The sequence below is a fragment of the Megalops cyprinoides genome, chromosome 9, assembly GCF_013368585.1.
Source record: "Megalops cyprinoides isolate fMegCyp1 chromosome 9, fMegCyp1.pri, whole genome shotgun sequence".
In the NCBI taxonomy this organism is placed as follows: domain Eukaryota; kingdom Metazoa; phylum Chordata; class Actinopteri; order Elopiformes; family Megalopidae; genus Megalops; species Megalops cyprinoides.
Window position 1 is genome coordinate 3946155 of NC_050591.1, and position 15922 is coordinate 3962076.

Genomic DNA, 15922 nt, shown 5'->3' on the forward strand with positions numbered 1-15922 from the left:
GCATGTGATGCTGTCACTGATTGAGTCTATGTAAAGGGCAGGTGTACCTAATAAAGTGACCACTCAGTGTATATAGATAAATTAAAATCAAAATAAACTGAGATGGCCTCTTCAACATAAGATGTGTTACAGCTTGGTGGTGCATACCAGATACCTTTACATTTATTTTTTTTCTCCTTCTCCATCTTAATTTTCTTAATGCATTACATCATTGCAAGTCCCCCAGCACTTCCAACCATTAGTTAGTCCTGTCTGGGCATTATCATACTCAGCCTATAGATGCATCTGTTCTGTGACAGAGTGCTGTCACTACGGTTGAGTATGTGCTCTGACTGCCATACCAACGAGGCTGGCTCTTTGGCGTTGTGGTCAAAGTTGCATGGTTGGTACCCTGTAGACATGGGTTTGAGGCCGGGTGGGGTGACTGCTCTTGCCCTTCACTACCTGTTCATTGAGGCCATCATAGCTAATCACCATTATCATCCTCTTCTTTGTGTTTTTCCTGATGTCATCCATTGATTCAAGGACATCTTCCTCTCTTCAGCTACACCTCTCCTAAATGATCTCACCTTCATTGCCATCCTCCTCCTCCTCCTCCTCCTTCTTCTGCACCACTTTGTCCTTTTGGTCCCTGCTCTCTGCCTACTGTTACATAAGACAGGGAGGGGCCTACTGCAATGATAGAGACAGCACTGTCTCCATGAAGCATGCATTCAGTTGAGTGCTGTCCCACTCCAACACAGACGTCAGACGGTCTCATTAACCTCAGGATGGCATCCGTACTGCACTGATGGCAAGGCCAAAATGACGCTGTATGCAGTAAACTCTGTGAAAGTACCATCTTGCATGTGGCTGCTGTGAGGCCGTGAGGAGAGCGGTCCTCAAGCACTCAGGTGGCCTCTCCTCAAAGCAGCCACGTCTGAGCGCAGGAGACTCAATACTCATCAGCACAGATCGACACCGGGGGGAGCGGATTAGCACACGTGGAAATCGCACTCGCTTACCGGAGTAAATTAATTGTCTAATAGGTTTAAATTGATTAGCGATGTCTCAAGTTCGAGTTGCAAAGCTCTGCCGTAATCCAGGTATCTGGCGCAGAGGGCGAGCAGGGATTTCCTTAATTAACAGTGCCAGAGTGGGCCTTTGTACAGTAACATGGAACAGACCCCCCTCCCATCTCGAACCACAGCAAGACGGGAGATAAGCATCACCTCAAGCTTGTTTCAACCCCAAACTTACTGTAATGGCACACTGCCGATGCACGCTGCCGATGAATGCTCAACATCGAGGATCAATTACCCTGTTTGAGAAAAGCATTTACTTGCTTGAGACAGGGGGAACAGATAAGGTATGTAACAAAATTTGCATGACTAAAAACTAGGCATCAAAACTAATATGAAGAGAAGAAAAAAACACTGATTCATGATTTCTCACAACAGGCCTTGCTAAGCCTTAGGATTCATCCGCGCGTTGAACTGGGTGAGAAGTTCTTACTCTGCACTAGGTGAAATGATATCTGCCACTAGGGGGCAGAGAGCTTTGAGTGCCCCTGTCCTTGTCCACCACAGACATCCCAGGTTTGGTTATCTGTTTCTGAATTGCTAAATGAAGACTGGGTGGTGGTAAGACTGTAGCTCCTGCTCAGAATCAATCAATTAGGATCAATAGGCCATCCACTAATGTAAGTATCTCACTTAAAAATATCCACTTTACACACATTTGCTCATTTGTCTGAATAAGGAACAACAGAATCCTTCGTCTACCAGGAATACCACTTATGACACACTGACTCCATTTCACCTCCTGCGTAATGTCATCCAACAGGTATGTCACATACTAAACTCCTCACTCAGCTCCACACAAACTCCCATAAGCCCTCTGCCTCCTGGTTCTCTCCTTCCCAGGTAGCTCCAGTTCCATTTTGGCTGGGAGTGTCGAAGCACACCTCCGTTGACTGTTGACAGAGACCCCTGTGCCTCTGAGCAAGTAGGAGGGCTGCCTTCCTGAAGCACTGCAATGCTAGCTCGCTAACTCCGCTAACTCTGCTGGAGATCCCTCCAAGTAATGTAGCATTCAAAAAAACGCCACGGAGACAAATATTTTACCTCCGCACGCAAGACCGAAGCATTAGGCAGTAAATAACGTATGAATTCAAAAATTCAATCTTGGGACTTCCTTCTCCGAGATACTGAGCGTGAACGGAGCCGTCACATTAATGCGTCTTCTGTTACGCCATAATCTTAAATATTTAGGCCTTTAAGCAGCATTTGTTACGAGCTAGCATTCGCATATGCACTCATATCAGCGTTTCCATCGAGATAGGGTATATTCATATGTCCATAGCAGTATATCATTAATGTCTTATTATGTGCTTGCTATAAGAACGCATTTCATTTGAACAGTGGGAGAGAAGATTCATTTTTCCTCCAGAGGCGAATGTGTACCGCAGACAACATCTTTGTCATCATCACCACCTGCGTCACGAAGACTGCAAACTGAAACACTTTTCAGTAAACGTTTGAAGTCTAACGCCACTTCGCCGACAGTCAGAATGAAATCATTAATTTTGTTGGTGAGAAGAATTCTCACTAAACATTGGATATATATTCAAAGTTAACAGCATATGATTGGTGGCACATGAGCAGAATTTAATATGGCTCATAATTAAACCCATCTCCCCAAAACAGGAATATCGCAACTGTCACGATGTTTAACTTTAACAGCACCGCACGGTCATCCTCACCACTCGGAATCGTTTCGATAAATCCATAGTTTAAGTAACCAAAAAGAAAAAAATGTCACATTTATAACAAATAGTTTGTTTGAGATGTTATTTCTAGGCGTTAATGCAAAAGTGTAAAAAGCTTAAGAAAGCCACTTACTAACATTTGTCACCTGGTACAGCGAGGTACTTACACTGACGCGCTCACACGGGTTCTACCTGCACTTTCCATTTTGCATATTGAACGGTCTTTTCTCCCCTTTGCCGGCCCATGAGCGGCCTTTCGAGCGACTTGTTTTTCCAGTGCTTAGTTTCTTTATGAGATAATTAATTGAAGAGGTCATTCTTATCCAATTATTTGCCGAACCAGTCCTCCTTAAAATTAGGAACGATAAAATAAAATAAAATAAAATACCACAACATCTGATTTCTGTACGTCACACAAAATGCTTTTATATGTTAATATTCATTGACGTCCGTTGAAACCATGAGTACGGAGGTCCGCCCAGTCGTTACGATCAGTCTCTCTAACCGCAAACACTGAGGTTTCATTTAAGGTTACGGCGAAACCGCAGTCCAGAACCCCCCTTATATATGCGCACAACTCTTATTCCACTGAACACTTTTTGTAACTAAACAGAATGTCACTATTTATAATTATGCTATTTGATATTCTGTAGAGCTTTCCAATTTTTTATTTATAAGCACGAAACCCTCAGTCGTTTCAAGTGGTCACAGTCGTCATTAACATGACCATGTAATTCTATTAAAAAAACAGCAACAATTAACTACACACAAGGAGGGACGTAGTTCCAATTTGGTAAAGCTATCCTCCAGCTGCAGTAAAGCGGACACCACCGTTTATGCCAGCTGTTTGCGCCCTGGCGTGCCATCAATTTGGCAAAGTGAGTCTACCATTATGTCATCAAAGAGCACCGGTGCAGTCCCACGTCTTTGCAGTAATGAATGTTACGCGCATACTGGATATTGGATTAAAAATATGTGCACTAACCCAACGTGTTTCAATAATGTATTTGCTCATTTTAAGTTAATTGTCATGTTTGTTTTTGGAGAAACACTTTAACAAAAAAGCACGTGTCTGTTTTTGGTTTGATTGTACTTTACTCAAGACAGCAAATTTCGATTTGAACTGTATTGCCAAAAACAGCTAAAATATTGCTACAAATATAGAATATCTCCTTTAAAAATCTTTGTAGTCTTTCAAAGAGTATTGTCACTGTTCCGAAGTGTCATAGTGATCCAGGAACTCCAATATATTACTTCAAGTCATTTTATTATTTTTATTTATTCATTTATTTCCAGAGCAACGCGTTGGCGACTCGTTGGGTTCGGACTCATTCCCAGTTCCTCCTGGTGAGATTTAAAATATAATTTGAAATCGTTCGGTGCCCTTTGAAGCGCATTTATATTTAACGTGTCTACAAGGTCAGCGTGGACCAATACTCGATAGCCGATCAATGTGAATTTAAATGTAAAGAGCGGTGCCCTCCTGGGTCACGGTGGAAGGCAGCCAGCGGCTGGGCTAAGCCCCAGGCTCAGGGGAGCCCGCCCCCACCCCAGTGTCCCCCAGGCAGCCCGAGGCCTGTTTAACTCTCAGCACCATGATTAATTCATGGGGGGATTATGTGCTGGGTGCAGCGCAGGCACTGCTGGGCTTGTCCCAGCTGAACCACACAGTGCAATGAGATAGAAGCTTTCACACCCTGATGCCCTCATTGCTCTGCACTGCACCTATGAATAATTTTATACTTCTTTAGAAAAGCAAATCAATATTACATATTCTTCTGCTCTTTGAACATCTAATAAATTGAAATAGACGGAACAGATGGAGGTATTTGTCTTTCTCTGTGTGTTTGTTTGCTTATGTGTTTGTATGTGTGTGTGTGTGTGTGTGTGTGTGTGTGTGTGTGTGTTGCATGCGTGATTTTGTATGTGCCTGCAACATGTTGAGGTGAGGGTGAGCACAGTACAGAGCACTCTCCTATTGGGCGAAGTCATCAGAAAAGAGACCTGTGGCTTGTCCCTGTGTGGGGGGAAAATATCCCTTGGATGCCTGGCTTACATCAGCCTCTCCAGACCACTCTCCCCCAGCTGGGCTGCAGCTCTCAGGGGCCCAGAAGGGCCACTCAGCTTGTACTACTAGGACAGGTGGTAGTGTCTCACAGCACCAGGCCCAAACTGCTCAACATTCCTCCACCAAGAAAAACACTGTGTTTCAAGCAGGAAAAAAAAAACATTTAGAAACCTGGGAATACATTTTAAAATGTTCACACGAGAGCAAAAAATACACACTATTTTTTCCCCAGGGATGATAAAGTAAATTTCCCTTGTACTAGCTGTGTTCTTCATCTCCGCTGGAGAGATGGGGGTGCATCAGCCATATTTCCCTGTGATCTAAATCACAGCAGCGTGCTGTCATCAAACCCCTCGATAATCATGCACAAAATCAAAGGTTCCGTTCCAACATACCTCAGTCCACACTGTTATCCGAACACAAAGGCTAATGTACATCTTTTGTTGCAAACCCCAAAACAGTGGATGAGAGAGCAAGTTTTTGTAATTGTTAGGCTTTCTTTTTTAAACTTTGTTTGACAGTTTTGACTATTTATTTTAATGGTGCCTTGGAGAAGATCCTGCAATCATATGACATAATCAAATACACCATTTCTTTAAATGCCTTTCAGTGATAAGCAAGTGAAATACTATTCAGGAATGAGATCCTGACATAAATGTACCTCTCTGTGCAGGGGCGTTAGACTATGGCTATTTTTTCCTGAAGAAAAAAATCTACGGAAATAGTGGTGAGGTATTCAGGGACCTGAGGTTAATTTATTGTTGAGGACCATAATTGTTTGCTTAACTGTATAATCCATTAGCCTTATTCATAATGTAAAGACCATCACATATTCTAAAAAAATGTAAATTGTGGACTAACCTCACCAATAAAAGCCTTCCATTCAACTTTTATATTTTCTAATTTTATTAAAAACTCACAAATTTTTCAACATGTTGTATTTATACAGTGAATGGTCTAATATGCACTGGAGGTCACATAAGCTTAGGTTTATTAGAACAATAAAAGACATACCATGAGGGGACTGATATTTAAAGAAATTAGCAGCGACGGACTGCATATTCGACCATCAATTGTAATAGTTTGGATTTTCCTTTAAAGACACAAAAATAAAACCTGTTGGTCTAAGTATGTTATATTAACAATTTTATGAATGTATTATTTTCAGCAGACTAAAAAAATTAAGAAGTAAATACTTCTTGTATTTTTTTTTAAACACTTACACTTTGTTTCAACACGTTCTGCTGTGAATGGTGCAAAGCACTTTTACAGTATTTGTGCTATATTTTTATTTGGCAACTGTCTACTTACTTGTATTTTTTTTATTTTCATATTTTTTGTAAACAACATCTTGTACAAACTAGCACAGTGAACCACAACCCCAGCAAACTTGTTTTTTCTTCATACAATATAAATAAAATTAATACAAAAGTTTGGTTGGTTGCTCGGAACATTTTTTTTCCATCTGGTTCGAGAGGTTCAAAAAGATGGTTGTTACCTTAGCTCCTGAATTAAATATTACGTAAACAGTTGACTGTTCTGAGTCCCTTTCAGACCCTTATTACAAGATTTTTAGAAGGTAGACTTCTTACAGTAACGCTTCAAGTTCTTTTCCATTAAATAAAGGGTTTAACAATCCATATAACTTATTTTTTAACATTTGCCTTTTGAAGGTTCTTGGGATTTGGTGGAACTCTTGGAAAATATAGGAAACAAAAAGTCCAGATAGAAAAGAAAAAAAAGATTTTTCCTGGCCTTCTGAAAAAAAAAAAACTGTAAAATGTGGAAAGTGTTTAAGTGTCACTATGGCAGAGCCTTAAGAGGCAAAGAGGTCTGAGGAGCCTTCAAATAAATATGAGGGACGTGTTGAGCGCCATAAATTGTGACTCTGATTCATTCCTACTTTCCTGGAGCCAGCATCGCAGGCCAATGTGAAAAACAACTGTCTTGGGGTTTTTTTTTATATAGAGCCATTCAGTCTTTGACAGTAGTAAGTGATGTTTGTGTGTTCCAAAAAAATCAGTTGTTTTCAAAATGGAGGTTCTTCCCCGGTTGGAGGCACCTCTCATCATGAACCTCAGAGTCCTGGGGCTCACCCCACAGGAGGGGAGTGGCTGAACCCTCTTTCCTGCGGATTGATTCTCATTCTGATTTGGGGAAAAAAAGGAAATAACCAAACAACAACACAATATCAAGGTAAAAGTTCACAAATGAGCTGTCTGTGGTTGCGGCTGATTTCTCCAAGACCTTTCTGTCTTGCCCCAAATGGTGCAGAAAAAACAAAACAAAACAAAACAAAAAAAACAATAAATAAACAAATGTGAATGACATAAAGTGACCAGCGTCCCAGAGTGTCTGTTCTTAGCCCCTCCGCCTCAAGCACCCCAACACCTTTCCTGCCATTCCAGAATGCGCATCTTATGGTTTGTCCATTTGCTTTGTCCCTTCCTGGAGCTACCATACAGTGGCCTCGTTCATTTCTGAGGGGGGGTGCGAGAGGTGGTTGTTGTATCCGCTACCATTGAGGGACAGTGAGGTAAACGGGGTGCTGGGGCCGAACACCTCTGAGGAGATGCTGTGCAGGGGTCCTGGCACGCCGGGCTCCGGGCTGGGGGAGTCCCCTGGGTGGTGGGACATGATGTCAGAGAAACGCTGCACGTCACTGGACGGGTGGTGGCCTGGGAGGGGGTGCTCCATGCCCCCCAGCGGGGTGCCCGTGGGGCCAGAGGAGGGCACGAAGGGGAGGTCAACGGGGGTCTGGGCCTGAGAGGATGGGGGTCCCTGGGGGAAGAAGTCATAGTTGCCCCCAGGACCGTAATAGTCTCCTTGATAATCTGCAGATAAACAAACACAAAGTGTTGGGGTGTGATGGAAAGGAAGCATTTGTAATGAAAAATCTCTCTTTTTTAACTATTCATTGAATCTATACCCTGAAGTCTAGGGGCCGGTTTTGGAAGGGGTAACGGCATTTCTGTATTGCATTAGCCACAGTACACGTTACAGTTGAATCAAAATCACAACGTGGGTGGCAGTACAGCTTTGGCAAGTAATTAATTAATTAGGACGAACCAGTGATTTTGCTTTCAGATACTTCTATTATTTCAGCTGAATAAGGCTCAGATAAGGCACCTGCACAACATGAAGACTGAAAGCCGAAGAACGCACTGTTCTGGTTGATAACGCTGCCCGAAGTGATCAATAAATCGCAAGATGTACCGTAAAATGTCACGCAAAGTGAATTTTACAGGGAAGATATCTTTTAACAATTTGCATAACACATCAGCATCTTGGTGTTCATCGCCACCATCCCTCAATGTGAAGTCACTTTTAGTGATGACCGATTTTTAAAACCGTTTCATGTATTTCACATGATCATATCCTCATACTCCATATGATCGTCAAAGACGTTTCCACATTTTAAAATAGCTAAGGCTGAAAGTTACCCCCGAAACCAAAATCAAGTTTTATGACGGGACGCAAGCCGTCTCAAAGCTGAGGTGTACGATTTTCGCGCTCGGTGCCCCGTGTCACAGAGCATGGTCGAAAAACGAAAGGTTTTCTACGAGAGGCTTCGGGGCAGGGGAAAGCCCTCTAGCTGGCCGCTGTGAATGAGACTGTCTGGTTGAATATTAACGGAGGTGTTCCGGGCAGGAAATTACAGGCTTTTCCTGAGGTGAGTGGAGACCTCAGGACTCTGTAAGTTAGCTATTTGCTATTGTTCTCCACTGAGGGCACCGAACTTAAACACAATCAGAGCTGTCACATGCCTGAAATACACTCAGCAAAAAAACATTCAGATACATCTCTTCATATTATTATTAGTAGTTGTAGTGCTGTTATTATTCTATAACAGTGATTTTAGATTTATATTAATGAATCGTTCGCTTCAACAGTTCTTATTTGCTATTAACCAGTAGGGTCCAGATTCAGTTTAACTGTGATGCGCTTTCACCTTAACTTTAAGCAGCCTGAAGAATTCACAGAAAGCATGTGTTGTTTATTCCAACACTTACTTCGATAAAGTATTAGGTCGGCTAGTACGCGGTCACACTGAATCTGTGCTGCATCTTGATCATACTAGACTTTCTCTGAAACTATACTTATAAAGACGAGCGAAAAATATCCCTCCGTTCCGAGGCATCGGTGTATTAAGGGTGAATGCAAGGATTAATTTAAAACTCAATTTACTCAATACATTACGCGAACGAAAACCGTTGAAGTGAAAATGAATGGACACGGCAAAAGAAGTTACCCTTAATTATGCTACAACTCGATGGGGTTTTGAGACAATGAGTTCATCTTTCATTCACTAAACGTACTTATGAAATCTGTCTATACTGCACATCTACCGTAGGCTACATAAATCCAGCACCTGGTAAAATGGACGAAAGCGTCGTCTGCATTTCGTTAACAGAAGTAATACATTGCAATAATCATATAAAATTTATCACAATAAAACGATGGCAACCTGTCATTTCCCTTTAAATGTCAGTGTTCATCAGATAAACGCCGATTGTCTTCAAAGGCGTCACAGGGCAGGCTTGACAAATGGGGTAGCGCTTGACAAACACATGTAAGATTATTCAACATTTCGTACTGGCATGCGAAAAAGATAAACCCTGCGGAATCCGCACACACCCACCTCCATAATAGGAGAAAGGCCCGTTTGGTATGAGCTCTCCGGGTTCGAGCCGATCCACCAATGTTCTAATTCTCCTCGGGCTCCGGAAGAACGCGTGCCTCCTCGCGCCCAAGGCGCTTAACTGCTTCATGCGCCGCTCTTTGGACCTCCGGTTCTGGAACCATACCTGCGCAACGTAACGGCAAATCACCGGCAGTAAATATAAAAGGTGAACATTTCTTCTGGAAAAAAATACAACCGACGCAAGCTGTAACATTATTCGGCTACTTTCTACGCCAACCCACAATTCTGACATCGGTCAGTACAGCTAAGAATTGAGTGTTTATTTACTGTCAGCATATGAGACCCCACAAAATTCGATTTCAGGACATAATATGACTGTTAAATAACCCTTAAACCAGTTTTCAGCTCTTTAGCACTTGAGGTTAACATTGTACTGGGCCTGTTTGCGATGGCAATGTCATGTCCTATGTACGCGGGTCACACCTGAATCACACTAAGACAACAGCATTGTCATTTCTTCAGTCAGTTTTTCTTCATTCTGTTTACAGATTTTTAAGGCAACGTATGCTGCCGATGTATAAAGTATAATCACAAACCACTACACTGAAGCCAGGGATAGGCATAGGGATATCATCCCAACCCGGCAAATATAATCACTTTAAAACAATGAACATGACCTTAAACGTGCAAATGCATCAAACAAAGCAAAAGGTTACGCAATTCAAATTACTTTTGCAAAAATGTTGAAAACATGATGGTATCTCAATGTACAGCAATGTACGACATAATAATAATAATAATAATAATAATAATAATAATAATAATAATAATAATAATAATAATGATAATAATAATAATGTGGAAACTGGTTAGAAGCTGGCTATGAAAGTACCCTTAGCTGCGACCCGCGAACGCTGCATATTGCGCACAACGCTGGGTGTCCCGGCTGGGATGAGCTGATGTGATTGAGTGAATTCGTATTGCCATGACAAGATTACTCCTAATTATCGTCACTCCTAGCCTCTCAGATCTACCCTCACTTTAATGATCTTTTAACCCTCCATTTACCCCGACTGTAGGGGCTACAGCAGGGACTTAAAATCTACAATTAATACTTAATAGGAGGGTTGTTACCGATATATTAACCGGCTCTGGGAGGTTATTATTTCGTAATCTATATATCCACCCTTGAATTCCTTCAACTAATTATACTTTACCCTGGCGCTCTTAAATATCTAACCTCGCCACTCTATTAAATTCGCAAACCGTTTTCTCACTTGATCTTCCGTTCCATATCTTATTAATACATTACCACGTTCCACACACCACTCATTCATTACAGCGGCTTGAGGTTGCATTTGTAAACACGTCTCAGTTCCAGTAAATGAAGTTTCTTTCTCTCCATTATAGTCCACTTCAGTTGGACATTTTCTTCTGATGTCGGCTCATTACGTCGGTCACCTTTTCAAAATACAGCGGCCTCACAGAAATACCAGCAGTCTTCCCAAATCCCCTATTTTTGTCTGAAATAAGAATACAAGCCACTGCCATCATTACGTTAATGTTTTGCTCCCGCCAGTAAATGAAAACATAATTTCATTTTCAATCATTTTCTATGCATCTTATAAACTTATTATTATTATTGTTTTGTTATAATAATAATAATAATTATAATAATAATAATAATTATAATAATACAAAATATTTTATTGATACTAATCATCTGCCTGAAACAGCATTCTGAGGTGTCTTGTGACAGATTTCCGTGTTTCCACTGGGCTAGGCACGCGCACAGCATGTTTAAATGTGGTGGCAAAACGTGATGCTGCTGGGTTGCCAAGACTCCCGGCGTTCGCGCCAGTCTCACGCCAGTTGGCATGTCTTTCTCTCATTTCAGCCAATTATCAAAAATGGCCTCAAAACTCTTCTTTGAAAATAAAAGGCAATGTGAACCACATCTATGACTTTTCAATTGAATACATTACGTTTCTACAACCAAAAATAAAACACAGAGGCCAGATAAGAGAATTAGAGGATAATCACGTATGCAGTGTTGGTTTCAATGTAAAAAGTTAAACGCGAAAAGGATTATAACTCTGCTTACGTAATTAAAAAATATTTTGCTATTCTGTCAGATTTATTTTACCTGTTGACAACTATGTAATTAAGATTCAAGGTCCTTGCACAAAATGAAAGGGTGTTAGCCTATATTTTACATTGCCATAAGACACAACCGCCTATTGTATAAAAAAGATTGAACTACCAGATTTCGGGATACAACACAAGTACTAGAAAACATGAAAATCCACGGGCTTCCTTATTGCGATTTTTGTATTCAATTTAGAGTCAGATATTTTTTTCAAAATTAGATAGAAATCTCAGTTTTCGTTTACCTGAATTACTCGCATGTTGAGCCCCGTCTCCTGCGCGAGCTGCTCCCTGATGTGTCGCGTGGGTTTCGGGGTCGCAGCAAACGCAGCTTTCAGCGTTTCCAGTTGTTTGGCTTTGATGGTGGTTCGCGGTCCGCGTCGTTTTCCGCCGAGGTTCTGGTCGTCATTCTCATTGTTACCCGTTTCTTTGTCCGATAGATTCGCAATTTCTGAGTCCTTTACGTCGTCTTGTAACTGGTCTTGAGAATCTGGAGATAGGCTTGGGTCACTGCACGCTGTAACTGTTAAAACATAGAATTAGAAATAAAATTGAAATAAATAAAATCATAATACCTCACATACAATATCAGAGACAAAGCAATATGATAAAAATGACAACATTCACAATTTCTCTAATACTCTGTCATCGAACAGGCTACAAATCAACAGTGGGCGACAACAGTCTTACCAAATGCACAGAAATATAGGCACCTCATGGACAAAACACAGCACACTAACTCGCGTCAGTGTACAACGTTTCATTAACTTCTTAATATGTTATATTGTTTCAGTCGTTCCTGAAAAAAACTGAATAAACATCGTATAATAATAATAATAATAATAATAATAATAATAGTATTAGTAGCACCGCAACAACACCAAAAATATATACATGTGGGAATAATTGCTTTATCTTGACAAATGCATTTTTGTGGAAAACCTACTTCCTCCTTTTAATATTATTACGTGAAGTCCCTAGCAATTCTGACACTGTGGGAGAAGAGGGTAGGATGAAAACGGAGGCAATGCATTCCGAATAATGCAGAGTTTCCACGCCCGCAGCCACTGGCGCCGCTACCTGAGAGTAGGTTGGTTTCTTTCGCGGTGTTGCTGCTCAGGTAATCTTCTTTACAGACGAATTTGTTTTCGTCGATGATGTAGAGCTCCTCCCCGGTGGAGAGCTGTTTGTTACACATCATGCACGTGAAACAGTTCAGGTGAAACACTTTGCTCCTCGCCCTCCGAACCAGGTCATTCGGCGAGATCCCCTGAGCACAACCTGCGCACTTTGTTCCAAACCGCCTGTGAAAGGAACGACAGATAGTAGCCATGAGCGAACGCGGATTGTACAAGAAGATTGAATATGGTCTATTCCTAAAAATCTGAAAAAAACATTAGATGAATTATTAATTGCGACCATATGGAAATACTAGTGTTAGCCTTCAGAACTAAAGAATTCAGGACCTGCGACACTACCGTCTAGGCCAAACATTCTTGCATTCAAGCGTGCTTTGTTTAAGCAAAAAATATGAACATTTCGGTTGATAGAAAATAACACAGTCATTACCACCTATCCAAAATTTGACGTTTGCTGAAAGGGAAAAATCAGCTCTACTGATTTCCTAAAAATATACAGTGAGAAAACAACTATAAAATAAAAACATATATGGCAACTACCTTTTCAGCAATTTATATGATTGTATTTGAAATCGAGGAATCGATCACTTTCTCATTGCTCCCGCTAAGCGACGTTTTGCGAAATGGTTATTGTGTAATATATTATAAGCGAAAGAAACACAGCATAATGCATCGTCCTTGTCCTTCTAAAATAATTGGTGATTTGAAAAAATACTATATACCGATTATAACAAAAAAGAAAGAAATTTAAGATTTTGTCATTGAATCTGTGATAATACTTTCACTCATCATCAAAAACTATAACGGCTGTTACAACAATACAATTCACTTGGATAGTCATATTAGTGTTAAATATAACAAGGAACATATGTAAATAGTGTGTATTCAATCTGTGTACAAATGTGTGTTGACTGTAAGTCTGTGATTGCGTTGTCAGCGGGTCCTCCTTTTCAAAACCAGTTTACTATTCAAATCCACTTATCACGTCTTCACTCGAACCGCAGCAAACACGCGGGGCTGAGAAGACCGCGTGCCACTGTGCCAGGTTGCACTTCCCACTGGAACCCTGGCAGAGAGCAGAGCCCCGCGGCTCCCCTCCCCGGCAAGCGATGTAAACAAAGTGCGATTTCCTTCAAACCCTCACCAAAGACGAGTACACAGTCGTTTAATGTATCCGCTCTTTGCTTAACATAACAATACAAATAAACAATCATTTAATTACTCTGTAACCTAATCAGCGTTTAAATACGTCCCTTCAAAACCCCGTTTTCCATCAAATGAGGTGACTTTTTTCGTGTGTAGGGCTTGAAAATCCCTCGACAAACATATTCGCTGCTCGAGATTTGTTGAACGATATTTCGAGACACAAAAATGACGATTATGTTGCGTTCAGAAAATTTAATACAAAAATAAAAAAATCCTCCCGAAAATATTATTTTAAATATTAAAAATATCACTATCATCAAATGATCTTAAAATGTTCGTGTAGAAATGTCCGCACCATATAGCATAATTTCGGAATTACTGAACTATGTATTATTAATACTATAATTACACGAAGTAAGCTTTATATCAATACTTTATATCAATGTCTAACGTAGGCCCGAAGTGGAATTCCACACAAGTGACAGCGAGTGGTAATATTACCCGTATAGTGCACCTTTCAATATTTAAAAAGACCTAAATTTGAAATAACCCTGACATTTAAACAAGATAATCTAATACTGTTGTTTTAGGCAATGGGCAAACGAAATCACAAACAGATTGCTTTCACCTAAAACAGATGTCTTGCACACTGGTACAGTTATTCCCTGAACTAAAACAATCACGGGTTATTCAATATGCCCTTGCTAGTGAAAGCTAAATTGATAAATTGAAGTACGCGCATTCACTGCACTACACGCAACATGCATCGGCCTATGTCACTTAGTAAATGGCAAAACATGTAATGATATAATATTGATGTTATCCACTGTGATTACATCAAAGTTATAGTTATAATCATCAAATAATATAGTTTTATATTTGTCGTGATGATCCTGGCATTTAAAAGCATCTGTAAAGAACTTGCATGAGGAACCACACACACACACACACACGCACACACACACATAAATTCAACATTTGCCACAGAGAAAGCAACATGCTCCCATTTTTGTGCTTACCTAAAAAAGTCGTTTTTGCAGTATAGTTTTCCCTCACGAGAAAAGCATTTCTCTGTTAAATTACATTTACACTCGCAACACTGCACGCACTTGACGTGCCACGCTCTGTCCAAAACATTGAGAAGAAATCTGTCCAAAATAGGCCGCTCGCACCCGGCACAGTGGACCATGGTCTTTGGATTCGCTCCCACTATTCTACCGTGGCGTTCTGTAAGATGAGGTTTTTCGTTTGACTCTTTGATGCTCTATATTTAAAAAGGAAAAGAGGACTAAAAGGGTTTTGGTTCCTTGTCCGCCTGGAGGGCCGTGTGTCGATTTGTTAAAAGGAGATTCAAATAACGGCGCCTCTCCTCTTGGTCTCCCACCCTCCCTCTTTCTCTCTCTCCCTCCAAGTGAGTAAAAAACAGATCCGCACGGTCCAAAATCCAGGTGAAGCCGGTGAAATATCAGGAGGATGAGTTCTCAGGTATGAGGTAGCACCACAGCCTTGCAAGACTTTAAGTTCAATCTTCAGGTTCCTCTTCCATCCATCAAATGAACAGGCAAATAAATAAACCGAATGCACATGAAAAAAAAAAATGTACAAAATACTGGCTATACTTAAAGCACCACAGGCGACGATCACGCCCCCCCGTGCGATAAGGAGGAGCACTAGCGATAACAATAAATGCTGAAGATTATTTGTGGGCAGCACGGATACACAGCAAACCAACCGTGCCTACAAACATAATAATGCACTTCCACAGGTCCGTTTGTCCACTGGTGAATACTAGCAGAGAAACAACAAACACACCCCAACAATTGAACTAACAGGTATGTGCTTTCCCCCCGCGGTTGTGTGGTTGTCCTCGGTGTAGTGTACGGTGCTAATGTGGTGAGAGCGCGCGTGTCATCTCTGTGCGGGATTGACGCTCCTCGTTCAGCCTTCAGTATTCTGCATGTTCCTGAAAGCGCACGAGCCAGCCTTATTCACTGCTTCGTGACGTCAGGCCAGGCCGAAGCCAATCA

General features: G+C 41.1%; 1 protein-coding gene across 1 annotated transcript; it reads right to left on the reverse strand.

The window, feature by feature from the left end:
• Positions 1–6572: 6572 nt before the first annotated feature.
• On the reverse strand, positions 6573–15833 carry lhx1a (LIM homeobox 1a). The gene is made up of 5 exons (XM_036536877.1): positions 14915–15833; positions 12691–12914; positions 11856–12133; positions 9460–9625; positions 6573–7651 (listed from the first exon to the last, which is right to left on the reverse strand). Exons 1-5 carry the CDS (start codon positions 15082–15084, stop codon positions 7272–7274), a joined length of 1218 nt encoding a protein of 405 aa, XP_036392770.1. The 5' UTR covers positions 15085–15833; the 3' UTR covers positions 6573–7271.
• Positions 15834–15922: the final 89 nt, after the last annotated feature.